Source organism: Astatotilapia calliptera, chromosome 4 (assembly GCF_964374335.1).
Source record: "Astatotilapia calliptera chromosome 4, fAstCal68.1, whole genome shotgun sequence".
NCBI lineage: Eukaryota > Metazoa > Chordata > Actinopteri > Cichliformes > Cichlidae > Astatotilapia > Astatotilapia calliptera.
In genome coordinates, this window is record NC_137425.1 from 14,802,348 (window position 1) to 14,815,533 (window position 13,186).

Sequence of the window (13,186 nt, forward strand, 5' to 3'; positions counted from 1 at the left end):
CCGCCAGCACTATACACAGTGCAGGTAGAGCACCGCTTTCCCCTCCTGAGACGCCTGACGGTTTGCCAGAATCTCTTCGAGGCAGTCTGAGTCTTTTTCCATGGCCTCTCCAAACTCCTCCCACACCCGAGTTTTTGCTTCAGCCACTGCCCGAGCCGCATTCCGCTTGGCCTGTTGATATCTGTCGGCTGTCTCCGGAGTCCCACAGGCTAACCAAGCCCGATAGGACTCCTTCTTCAGCCTGGTGGCTTACCACCATGGCAGGCACCAACCACCTTGCGGCCACAGCTCAATGCAGCAGCTTCGGCAATGGGGACGCTGAACATGGTGTTATTAAACACAATTTATGAGAGTAACTATAATTACATGTCTAGTGTATACAGGTATATATGCCATAATAAAATTCAAAACACATTGTCGGGGGAGGAAACTCGAGAGACTTAATGAAAACAAAAAATCAAAGCAGGAATTCAGAAATGTGCACAGAAGTAAATAAAATGTAATACACTTAAAATAATAATAAAAAATAACACAAAAAAACCATCAACCTAAACCCAAACTGTAATATATTCATCGATAATTCCAAACCCAAAAAAAGCAATATGGCAGGGAGATGACAGAAGTAGCTGATAATTTTCTACAGCTTTACTTACACCTATTTCTCACTATTTGTCATTTACACACATGCTATAACTGCAAAAAAAAAAAAAAAAAAAACCCAAAAAACAAGTATTTGTATTTAGAAGTATGAAGTAAAAGTGTTAAATATCATTTCTGTGTTGGATAAGGCTTAATGTTTAACTGATAAGCATTACATTAAAATAAATGCTCCCATCCAAATGAACCAAGAGTATACACATCAACTTAAAACATTAAATTATGATATTTAAAACATGCAACAAAATCAAAATGCTTTTGGAAACCGTAAGCTCAGACTCTTACAATTAAAACCATAAATCTCAGGTTTGAATGGGGAAATGCATTACATGCCTTTACGCTCTGCTACAAGTGATCAAAAACATACTGCATTTTTTTTTTAAAAAAAAAGAAAGAAATCAAAGCATGATTTAGACCCTTGTGATTAACACCTTATTATTAGCAGTTTTACCTAATATCTTAGTTAATAAGCAGTTTTAATTAATATCTATAATATTCAAATGCTCTGTGTATAAAATTCATTAAAAGTCAAAAGTACACATCAACATAAAATTAAAAGAGAGCAAAACAAATATTATTGTGACAGTATCTAAAGACCTCCTGTCTCTATCAGTGTTTCCTCAGGGATGTTCTGTGGGTCATCAGGCCTCAGCTGTTTCTGTGGAGCAAATCACATCAGCTTCTGGATGGATCAGTTGTATTGTAAATAAACACATTGTTCACAGTAATAAGCAAAATAGTTCATGATCAAAGCCCTTTAAACAATTTGTGAGATTTTAAGATTTACACAGTATGGTTTGTTTTTTTTTCATCTTGACCGCCATTAAGTTCATCATAATGTTTCTTCACCACCTGAAGATGATCTGAAACATCTAAAAACAAAGTATTTGTATTCATTAAATATTTATTGTTAGTGTTTGTATTGAGAGGATTCCTAATACTTTATATATTCTGTTTACCTGGCAATGAGCAGGTCTCAGTCTTGAGTGAGAAGTCAATGGATTCCTTCATGGTGTTCTCCAGTGTCCTCAGAACAGTTTCCTAATTTATTATCAAACCCTTTGTTAGTTTTTACAGCGGTAACTATTGAATCCAAGAATAACTGGACAAGAGATAAATTATTGACATGATATGTGTTTCAAAGCTACTTCGACATTTTTGCGCATCTCACCAAAATCAAGAAAATACATTCATATAATTTGTTGATTTTAAATTGTAACAAACCTTCAAATCGCTCAACTGCTCCAACATGGCATTTTTTGCCTCTTCAAACATGTACTTCCTTGAGTGCACATGCCTTTCAATAGTGTGTCTCATCTTCTTCAGGGTGCCTCGTCCTTCAAATGCTGCTGCTTCTACAAGGAGACAAAAAATATTTATGCACAGTTGAATGGAAATACAGTGGTCCCTCGCTATAACGCGGTTCACTTTTCGCAGCCTCGTTGTTTTGTGTATTTTTTTTTTGTGCAATTTTGCATGTTGTATTTTTTTTTTTACAGCACATTGTGTTCTGCGTCCTGATTGATTGACAGTGGTCTACAGCGAATCTCATGCTGTGTCTTCTGTACAGTACAGAATGCGCTCAGCTTGTCAAATGTACATAAATCTTTGATCGCTAACAGTGTAACTTTGAAGTGCTGCACTTAACGTAAGTTTTCTCTCCAATAAACATAAAAAAAAAATATGATGAAGCATATCTTGCCTTTGGACAGACATGGCCACTCTGTGTGAGGATCTTAATGTATTCTACGCTAGATTTGACACAACGAACACCACAAGACCGAACAGTGTACACACCGTGGATGACGTCAGTGTGCACACTGTCTGAGGAGGATGCGCAGATGTGATTCAGGAAGCTGAATGCACGCAAAGCTACTGATCTGGACGGGATCCCCGGCCATGACCTCAAGTCATGTGTGGCTCAGCTGGCTGAAGTGTTTACACACATCTTCAACCTTTCCCTCTCTGTGTCTGTAGTCCCAGCCTGCTTCAAAACGGCCACCATTGTCCCTGTACCCAAATCCAAATCACCTGTGCCCGCCTCCTGACCCCCCGCCTCCTGCCCGGCTCATCGACAGACACCCAGCCTTCACTGTCCAGCATATCCTGGATGTGCGGCGGCGAGGTAGAGGGCAGCAGAGCTGGGCAGATCGTTGATATTTGACCCTGTGATGATTTCTGACTTTTTAAGGTCAGAGGTGTGACCGGCCGCAAGGAGGCATCCAGTGTTTTTCAACAGAGCCGGCTGTTCCACCTCTGGGAGGAGCCACCGTGTTCCTGCTCATTGCTCTCACCTGTGGGTAATTAAGCCATCAACATATAAGGCCGGCGCTCTCAACTTCTCTTCGCCAGATTCTCACCTAACCACAGTTAGTGCAGACCACCCCTGTATTTTGTACACGTCATAGCAAACTACCTTGACGTCATAGCAAACCATACCTGAACTTATTTCAGTGGCTCTGACCCTTCCCTGGGACCCAGCCATCCAGTCTGACTCTCCCTTTGGCCCAAACAACAGTTGACACTTCACTGATTGTTTATGTAGCTCAAGTCGCAGAAGCGCTCCTTCATTTTGCTTTTGTTCTTAGCGCAAGTTAAAATACACAGCTCAGTTTTGTAGCCTTGTTTCCTTACACTTATTGTGTAAAAAACAGCAAAAAACATTTGGGAACCACTACCGTAATTCATTTCTTTCTTACCTCTATAGCATTTTTTCATATTATCCTTGATTGTCTCTGTCAGACTGTTGTAGATCAGTTTCTTTTGTGTGAGGATGGTTTTGTTGAGCTTTGCCTTTATTTTCTTTTCCTGAGAAACATGAAATATGGATTAACATTATTTAAAACAACATCAAGGTAAAATACGTACTAGTTCAGGGTTTAAATGACTTTCTAATAATAGATAAGCTATCAGGGTCATTAATAGGGAAGTTCTTTTACCTCTGTCTGGAGAAATATCAATTGCAGTTCAACATCTTTGTACTTTTCAATCAATGAATCAGTGCTGAGTGAAAACGCATCGATGGCGCCATTAAAATGTCCACATTTTACGTCATTTCTGAATGTGGTAAAGATATAGTTTATAATGGCAGTATTAGCAAGTTTATAATATAATACAATTTTATAATATAGTGCAATTTGGATACATGTATTATACATATTGGTGCTGTTCAGAATTAGATTATTCTCACGGGAAGGTCTTTCTGAATTTTTCATCAATGCTTTCAGTCAAGTAAGATGCTAAAGTCACGTTGAGGTTTTTTGGTTTTCCTTTTTTTGGTTTCTGGATCCCATCATTCCTAACTGCAGACTTTAGTGTCCTGTGAAAAGCTCCGTCACTCATTTTCTGAAACAAAGGAGTAGTTTTGAATTTTTTGTTTAAACATGGTAACAAAGTAACCTGTTTTTGATCTAATTGTAATTAAAAACATACACTGGGGTGTAAGAAGGACTTCAGTTTTTTTTCACATAAATTTTGGGATTTTTCAACTCCCTCACTTAGGCGTTGTTCAAAAGCTTTTATAATTTTTTCAATTGCTTTTTTGACTTGATTAAGTTGGATGAACAACTTCCCCTCAAGGAGATCATACAGATCGTTTTTTTGTTCAACCTGAAAAAAAGAAAGATCATTATTTAGGGCAGTAAAACATAACATATTGGTTCTTTACTCATTTTTGAGGGGATCTTGACAAACTCAGGTTTTTAACATGAAGCTCATGCATAAGTTCAGTCAGATAAGTCTGTCATCATTCGACTGCCTCTGTCTATTCTTCAGCTCACTTCCATTTTCCCACACTATCGACCTCATTACTCTAGTCAATGATTTTTTTTTTCTGCAAGCAAGTTTTTGCTTGCAGCAAAACAGCTTCTGTTCTCTGTGCTTTTATCTGCTCTTCTGTCATTCTGCCTTTCAGATTCTCAATCATGCAACTCGCCTCCTCCCCATCATGCATTTTTATGAACTTTAAAAAGATTATGAATGAGGCTTTATTGCCTGCTCTTACCACTTCTCTTATTGTGGCTCCTTGAATCAAAGACAGAATTCCATAAGCTCCAGACACATAGTTTAAGGTCTCTGAATGAGTGTCATTTAGATTTTTCAAAATTTCCTTAAGTTTTGGTATTTCTGTTAAAAAATTGAAAAGGACATGAATCTGAGCAATACATTTTCTGTTACACAAAAACATACCTTATGTCGCTGTATGTTCATTCATAAAGTGACTTCACCTACCATTGTGATCTGGATTTGCATTCTCCCCTTTAAGGAACTCTGTGGAGCTCACTGTGAAGACTTTGAAACTATCCTCACTGAAGTGATTCTGAGAACATTTTTGATGGTTAGTTTTTCTTTTTGGGGCAGAAGATAGAAGATATTTGTTTTAGATTTTGCTGTCAGATTATAAATTTACCTTAATTAATTTCCGCCTTTTGAATTCATTCATCACTGCACTCTTGATTTTCTTTCTTTTATAAAGGAAAGAAAAATTGGATGTAAAATTAATTTACTGTTAGTATTGTAATGGAAAATTTTGATTATTCTCATTTAAGCTGTAAGCATTTGAGTGCATACTCAGTTGTGTTTTTAAATATATTTTGTAAAGAATATTATACATTGCATATTGTGATATTAGGACCAATATCTCATAGAATGTAATAATAATATATTAGACATTCCTTATAATGTCTAATAATGTTTTATTAGATGAAAATAAGCAATATTAGCATACCTGTAAAATCGCAAATGATAGTTCTAAAATTAATTTGTCATTTGTATCAAAGTGTGGCCTACTACAATGGGAAACCTTAGCTTCTGTTGTAATGGACATCCTCAGTCTTAAATTAACATGAGTGAAGTGTATGATCACCATGTGCATCTGTGCCAATCTTTCTTTGTAATTTGCATTTTTGGCGTATTTGACTTACAGATCATCTGGGTTTTCATGATCTGACTTGGTGCAGATAAAATGAATTTGCTGACACTCGCCACCATTTCCCAGCAGGCTACTGGCATTTTCCAGGATCTCCCAGGCTTCTTTTTCTGATGCTGCTTGATTCATTTCAGTCACAATCCAGACAGCTGAACAACTGGCAACAAACTGGAAATGAAATAAAAGTATGTAAATTATAAATAACTAATGCTTTGATGAAAGATGACATGACTTCTGTGAATTACCCCTGTCCACATTCTATCTCTGCTTCTGTTAGAGTCACCATTTGCAGGAAGGTCCACAAGTGTGACATGATCAAGAAAATCATTGTCTGGCACTTTGACAGTCACACACTTCACAAGCGGCCAGTACCACCTCTTTACTTCTTCTGTCTCATTTGACTCACTTCTTGTGTATTTCACAAATTTTTCAGACAACCCTTCAGCCTGCAAAATAGTAACAGGATGAATTACATTAAAATAAAGACATTTTAATGTATGTGCTCATAACAAAGGTTTTATAAATTGCATGAAAAAGACGTTTCTTTTTTTTAATAAAAAAACAAAGCTTTTTTAGATTTTACTGTGGATCACACTAAGTGGACTGGTTATTATATGGTGCTCTCTTCTACTACATGGGTGATCGTGGCTCAAGAATTGGGAGTTCATCTTGTAATCGGAAGGTTGCCGGTTCGAGCCCTGGACAGTCTCGGTCGTTGTGTCCTTGGGCAAGACACTTCACTTACTGCCTACTGGTGATGGCTAGAGGGGCCAATGGTGCACTATGGCAGCCTCGCTTCTGTCAGTCTGCCCCAGGGAAGCTGTGGCTACAACTGTAGCTTGCCTCCACCAGTGTGTGAATGTGAGAGTGAATGAATAGTGGAATTGTAAAGCGCTTTGAGGGCCTCAAAAAGCGCTATATAAATGCAATCCATTATTATTAGTATGTAAACATTTAAAGCACTTTTTACAACTTGCCTCATTACCCCAAACACTTTTTTCTAGGTATGCTTTTTCTAGCTAACATTTACAAATATTCACACTCTGATGGATGCATTGAAGATCAACTGGGGGTTGGTAGATATTTGGCATGCAGACTCAGGGGAGCCATGGATTGAAGCTCTGATTAATAGGCGACCTGCTCAACCTCCTGAGCTACACCCACTGAGGCAACAGTAATTGCATTAGCATGTGAATTAGTAGCATAGGCTAATGAATCTTTACGGTTTTATGATAAGCTGAGCCAGTCAGCAGACTTCAAGTCTAAAATACTGTGCTATGTTTTTTTTTTTTTTTTTACTTCTGTATACAAATGTGAAACTCTTGAACACCTCCACAAAGAAAACTTCAAGCTCAACAGTAACAGGATAATCAGACAGCAACAGGATAGCGAACCATAAAATTTTAACCACCACAATTGTTACTTGTTTTTTTTCCCCCTGTTTGTTGGGTGCCAAACATTTTGAATGGAATTTCTCAGGTGGCACATCAACACATTGCCGACATATATCTGCTCAGCAATACACTGGGGCAACATCTGCTTCACCAGTGCTTTTTTTCTGTCTGCACTTTCCAAGGTAGGGAGGCATTAAATAGCATTGACATCATCTTTATACTGAAAAGGTGCAGCATCACCGTAGCTTAACACTTCTTTAGTGACTTCCTACTGCTCTCTATGTGATGTTCATAAGCCACACATTGATCTTGTATCTCACCAAAACTGTGGTCTAATATATGCTTTAAACTGCAAGTATTCCTATGTTCTACAGGAGAAGAACTTAATTTTATTTTGGTCTGTATTACTGCACACTTACTGAGTCACTTTTCAAAATTTTTGTCTTGGATGTTCGAAACTCTGGAATATCTATGAAATATTTGTTGTCCATGAGGTTGTGAGGGGATCTTTCTTTCCACTCTTCTCCATACAGCGCTGATAACTTTTCATCAGCATCAAAAAAGTCATCATTACCACCACCACCATCATCATCATCATCATCATCATCATCATTATCGTCGTTGTCTTCAAGAACCTCTTTTAGTGACTTCAACTCACTTTTCCAATCCTTAAAAAAATAAAATGAAATTGCATCTTGAGTTTTGCAGCTACATTGTAGCACATTACTTTACTTCAAGAATCACTGTGTTCATATTTCATTCTACCTCTTTTGTAATGAACTCGATGTGTGCCTCATACTTTGATCCACTGGTAGCCTCCACCTTTATCATTACTGAGGTACATGCACTGACACTTCCAGAAGGCAACAGGCCCTCCTTATTTATGATGGCATTGATTAAAGAGCTCTTTCCAGCCCCAGTTTTACCAAAGACACCAACCAGGTGCCTCTTTTCTGTCTCCAGATCCTTGGTTTTATCCCTGTTGAAAAAGTTTAAATATGGATTAACTGATCCAGTCTCAGAAACAAACTGAAAATGTGGCAAAATCAGAAAGATTTGTTTTTGAAAATTTGTTTTTAAAAATCATTAGAATATTTATTGTTGTCTTTTGTTTTATTTTAAAGTCTCTGAAGACTACATACATGCAAAACATGAAATATTAATCAGTATTCAAAAGCTACTGATCACCTCTAAAAACTGAGATTATGGTTTCTGGTACAATTCACCTTAATACTGGAATGAACTGCATCACAGCTGCATGTTGAGCTCTGATTTTAAATCTTTAGTATCTCTATTATACCAAATTACAGCAAAATGTTCCTCCATTTCTTTGTTTCTTTTTGGTACAACTTACTTTCTAGCATTTTTGCCCCCTTCCTAATCTTTCTGAGACATGTTGACATCAAATACAATATGACCTTATTTTTTTCTTAAAATGGTGCATTTTCTCATCTTAAGAATTTGATATGTTTTTGTCATCTATTGTCAATACACTTTCAGAGTAAAAGATTTCATGAATGTTTTTATTTTCATTTGACAGATGTCCCAACTTTCTTGGAATTGGTTGGAACAACATCCAACAAAAATAGGAAATCTTTTTTACTCACTTTAGGAAAGCACTGAGCTTGTCACGGCCATGTAGTCCTTCACTGACATGTTTCATTATGTCTTTGACATCAGACAGTATTTCTGTTTCTGTCAGAGTGAAAGTGAAGAACTAATAAGTAGGAACCAGGAACCAGTGTAATGCAAAATGTGGCCCACTGATATCCAAAGCAGGAAAACGTGTGAGGATTTTCACATGTTTATACTGTATGGCTATTTTTTTTTTAAATGCCCATTAGTATTTTTCATTATATATTTATGTATGTACCTGACTGTGATCCTGCTGTACAGTTGTATTGTTGTTTAGGAGCTGGTTGCCATTGGCTGAACTCACCCTGAAGATGATCTGACTTTCTCTTTCTTTTTTGGATTTCTTTTTTTTTTTTTAAAGAAAGAGAAAAAAAAGAACAGTTTCTCTCAAGATTGAAACTTCTGATAACACAGGTCAACAAAATTTCTTTTTGTAGTCATCAGAAACCACAATACACTTTTCTAAACCAGCTTTTTAAATTATGACTAATTCAAAGTTTACTAAAACTAATAATTTAAACTAATTATAGTTTGCAATGGACTTGCATGCAGTTTTTATTAAACCGCACGGACAGATCAAGTAACTGTTTCAATATTTTCATTGTGAAGTCAGATAGATGCACACTGTCGCATAGATATAATGATCAGGGTCAGTCAGCTACCACTGTTTCTTCAAAAAGAGATTTTCTTGTGTATACTGTGTCTGGATTGTCAGGCAATGGATCATCATGAGGAACAGGCCTTACTGCAGAATCCAGGCTGGGATATACAATTTTGTGCTTATTTTCAGCTGAGAATCTTGTATTGGCGCGGCAAAAACAGCAATCATTGATGATCTTGTGGTTCCTGCCACATTATCGGGACTTCAAATGGTATTGCTACCCTTTGTAGATTTAGCCAGTCATGCAGTCCATTGGAACACTTAGTCCTGCTCGGCCAGTGGAGAGCCAAAGTACAATTTATATATCTTCTTAAGGTCTGTGGTAATGGGGCGACATTATGCTTTCAAACTTATCTCTGATGATTTTGACCTGTGTAATTAAGTTTAAAAGCTGCAAAAATACTACTGTGAGAATAAACATATTAGATGCAATAAAATGAGAACGACAGACATTTTTCTTACCCTTTTCACTTTTGGATGGCGAATCCTGAGGATGAATAGAAATATTTGACTTTCATGTTTGAAATTAAACTACTATAGTTGTACATATATGCATAATTGAATTTATACAGGAAATTATAGCACCTGTATAGGGACACATTGCTCTTTAACAAACTTAAAAAAACAACAACAACAAAAACAACTTTCACATGCACTTTTTACAGTGTGCAAACCATGTAAAAATAAGTATACAGACTTACATTCTCCAATAGTACAACGATTAAAACATGAAAACCTTTCATATCCTTTCCTCTCAATAAACATGATCCCATGAGTCAATGTTTCTGCCTCATTCAGAACCAGTGACACAGACCTAGAGACCAGTTGGTAACCACCAGCTCCTAGAGTAAAATGTGTGCTCAAACATGAGGCAACTACATCAGTTTAGTGTTCAGTGGAGGTTGTAAGGATTTTAGGTTGCCGGCTGGTCTCTAGGGTTGTGTGACTGGAGCTTTACTTTGACTTAGGTCACCTTAGTGTATATGTATGACAAATGAAGGCATGCTGGTTCATTATCTGAAATTCAATAATCCTTAGCCGATCCAAATCAGCTGTTTCTTTAGACTCTTGTTTGCAGAGCAGGTAAGGTTAAGTGCAAATCAATGTAAAATGAATACTTTAAAAATGTAAGTTACAATACGGATATTGAAGAGGAGTGTCATGAAACATGAAACTTACTTCAACAGAAATATTAACTGCTTGCTTTTGTGGTTGAGTTGTATTTTGCTCTTCCTAACATAATGAAAACATTGCAAATCCATCAGCAAAAAATAAAAGAATTTTTGTGAATAATATTGCTATCACAGATACATTGAAAGTTAAAGTAGTTTGCACATAATAATTCTACAACAAATTTATCTGTAAGCATTAACAAGAGTGAGATTTTTCCAGACAAAAGGAAAGAAATGTTGAAGGATTTATTTACCTTTAACAGCTTTAGTTTATTGTTGAATTTCACTCTAGGTCCAGCTTTTGTGATCAATTGATTAATTTCCTGATCATCAAGATGATATAGACTTTCCTCATCAATTTCTTGAGCTGTAATAAAATTAAATAGCAGAAAAATTTATTATTTATAAAATTACTTGAGAAGTACTTTTTTTTTTTTTTCAGGAGATTCCAGTCTTAGGACATTTTCTTTTGCTTACACATTTTGTGTAGTAAATATGCAAACCGCAAGTGATTTTCTACTCCCCAAGCATAGACAACATTCAAAACTGATCATGCTATAGTATGAACACCATTTAAATGTGTATTAATAGGCCTTATTTTTCAGAGTTAAGAGAACGTATAAGTATCAATAACTGTAGCCATCACTAATTCACAGTAATATTTACCTTCAAATGCCTCAATCCATTCACTTAGTTTCCATTCAGTCAGTTTGTTTCGCACAAAATCATCCATGACCAAGAATAGAAACTGTAAGATAAATTGTAATTTCTGATCCTGTTAAGGTGAACGAGCGGACTCAAGCGCAGATCTCTGAACGGTTTCAATTAAAGAGAGTTTATTTACAGTGACACCAGGCGCTTTAAACAACCGTGCAGGGCAACTGGTGCTCCCGGGAATCCAGGGAAAAGTGAACACGTCCAAAACTCCTCTTCTCACTCGCCAGTCACTCACACGTCCTCTTTGTATGATACACGACGTCCACATACGAATATCCTAACTCACGACAAAGTCAAGGTAAAACAGGCAGGGGACCAGGAGGGTCTGTACAGGGGGAGAGAACACAAATTTGAGATCCACGGAAACACGACTACGGAAAGCGCGATAAACCAGAGACAGCCTGTCAGTTTTTGGCACAACACCTGTACTACACTGACTTAAATGGTAAAACGATATGTGACAAGTAGCACAGAGCCGCCGCCCTGCGCAGCCGGTGAGTGCGTAGGCAAAGCGCGTGAACCACTGACTGTAGAAAATGTGGGCGACCTGACAGCTTCCCATAAGGCTGGCTACATTATAGATCATGTGAGATTATAATATTATTTTATGCCATGTTAGACCCTTAATTAAAGATTGTGAATTATTATGTAGTTTTAGTTCATTCTCCTGAATTAGAAGGTGATAACTATTGCATCTGTTAAACTGATTTGCATTACATTAGACTGCTGATTTATTGTGAATGGATGATATTGTTTTCTGATGCATTATACTGCTGAGTTATAAGAAATACTGTTCGCAGAAAGTCATCGCCTTATTTGTCTGATTAGAAGAGAACAGAACATGCTGGAGTTTTCTGCCCCATCTCAGCAGGAGCAGATAACCAGGGAGCCAAGGTCGTAGCTTAGGCGCTGTGTGAGAGAAGGAATGTGAATGTTTAGGCTTTTATGATTGGGGGGGGCACTAGAGGCTATAAGAGTTTGATCAATGCTCCACCATTTTGAGATCTGATGCTGTCTGCGTACGGTGTCCATCTCCCACGCGTGTGATCATTAAAATCATCGTTTGACTCAACCCGGCCGGACCAGTGTTGTTATTGTGGTTTTTTCCTCTTGTATCCATCCCCAATATTTGAATCCATAACAATCATAAACCCCCTCAGATTTTTTTTCTTGAGTTGCATTCTGCTATTTTAAGTAATTCTTATCACATTAATTTGGGTTTAAGGGGTCGTTTTTCTCATAACTTTATTTTAATAATTAACTAGATCAAAGGTGTCGAACTCCAGACATCCAGGGCAGGTGTCCTGCAGGTTTTAGATGTTTTCTTGATTATGTAAACCGTGAGAAGCTTACATATCTTGTGCAGAGCGGGCGTATTCAGTATGAACTGGTTTTAAAACTGTCAAAACGAGTTGAGCATTAAATTACACTAATGGATGGACTGATGGATTATTGCAGTTTTTCTAAGTCTAACCTGCTTCTTAAGATAATACATGATTTAATTTGCTACTTAGCAATTGTATTACATTAAATATGCATAAAAAGCAGTGCTAGCTAGCAGTTCTTTATTTTATTTAAGTAAAAAGTCCTAGTTGATTATCTTGATCTATCCAGTTTTGTCAATGAAAAAAGAGTAATTTACCTAAGAAGCTTATAAATGATCTATGAAAACATGGCTTGCTCACAGTTAATGACATAGTTAGATATTGTTGTCTATTCAAGACTTTAATAGAGCTCCGTAATTTAGGTTTTTAATGTTGAAATACTTTGTCCAGCTGTCGTGGTCTGTTCATTGTTTGTACATTTAAAAAAAAAAATCAAATTGTGTATACGGCTGTTCAACCAGAATAGACCTTTGTTAGTAAGCACCAGAAATTCTGTTGGTTTAGAAATATTATGTTTTAGATTAACTGGTGACGGTCAAGAGCTACTGCCGACAAACCGGGAAGTAATTAAATATTTCGTTTTTTTAAATTATTTCATTTCCTCGTTTGTTTTATAACCACAACAAAGTCTGCTGCTG

General features: G+C 36.8%; 1 protein-coding gene across 2 annotated transcripts; it reads right to left on the minus strand.

Annotated features, from left to right (window-relative positions):
* Positions 1-328: 328 nt before the first annotated feature.
* LOC113020763 (nuclear GTPase SLIP-GC-like) lies at positions 329-11,637 on the minus strand. 2 transcript variants are annotated; one of them, XM_026164983.2, is made up of 21 exons: positions 11,291-11,637; positions 11,113-11,194; positions 10,701-10,813; positions 10,454-10,507; positions 9,737-9,761; positions 8,852-8,956; positions 8,586-8,673; positions 7,744-7,957; positions 7,398-7,646; positions 5,830-6,030; positions 5,580-5,752; positions 5,066-5,120; positions 4,888-4,975; positions 4,661-4,782; positions 4,090-4,266; positions 3,848-4,002; positions 3,597-3,714; positions 3,357-3,465; positions 1,882-2,012; positions 1,617-1,698; positions 329-1,529 (listed from the first exon to the last, which is right to left on the minus strand). In XM_026164983.2, exons 1-21 carry the CDS (start codon positions 11,429-11,431, stop codon positions 1,441-1,443), a joined length of 2,571 nt encoding a protein of 856 aa, XP_026020768.2. In that variant the 5' UTR covers positions 11,432-11,637; the 3' UTR covers positions 329-1,440. The 2 variants fall into 2 exon arrangements, with proteins under 2 accessions (XP_026020768.2, XP_026020770.2); XM_026164985.2 differs by having other exon boundaries at positions 11,113-11,637.
* Between the last annotated feature and the right edge of the window lie 1,549 nt (positions 11,638-13,186).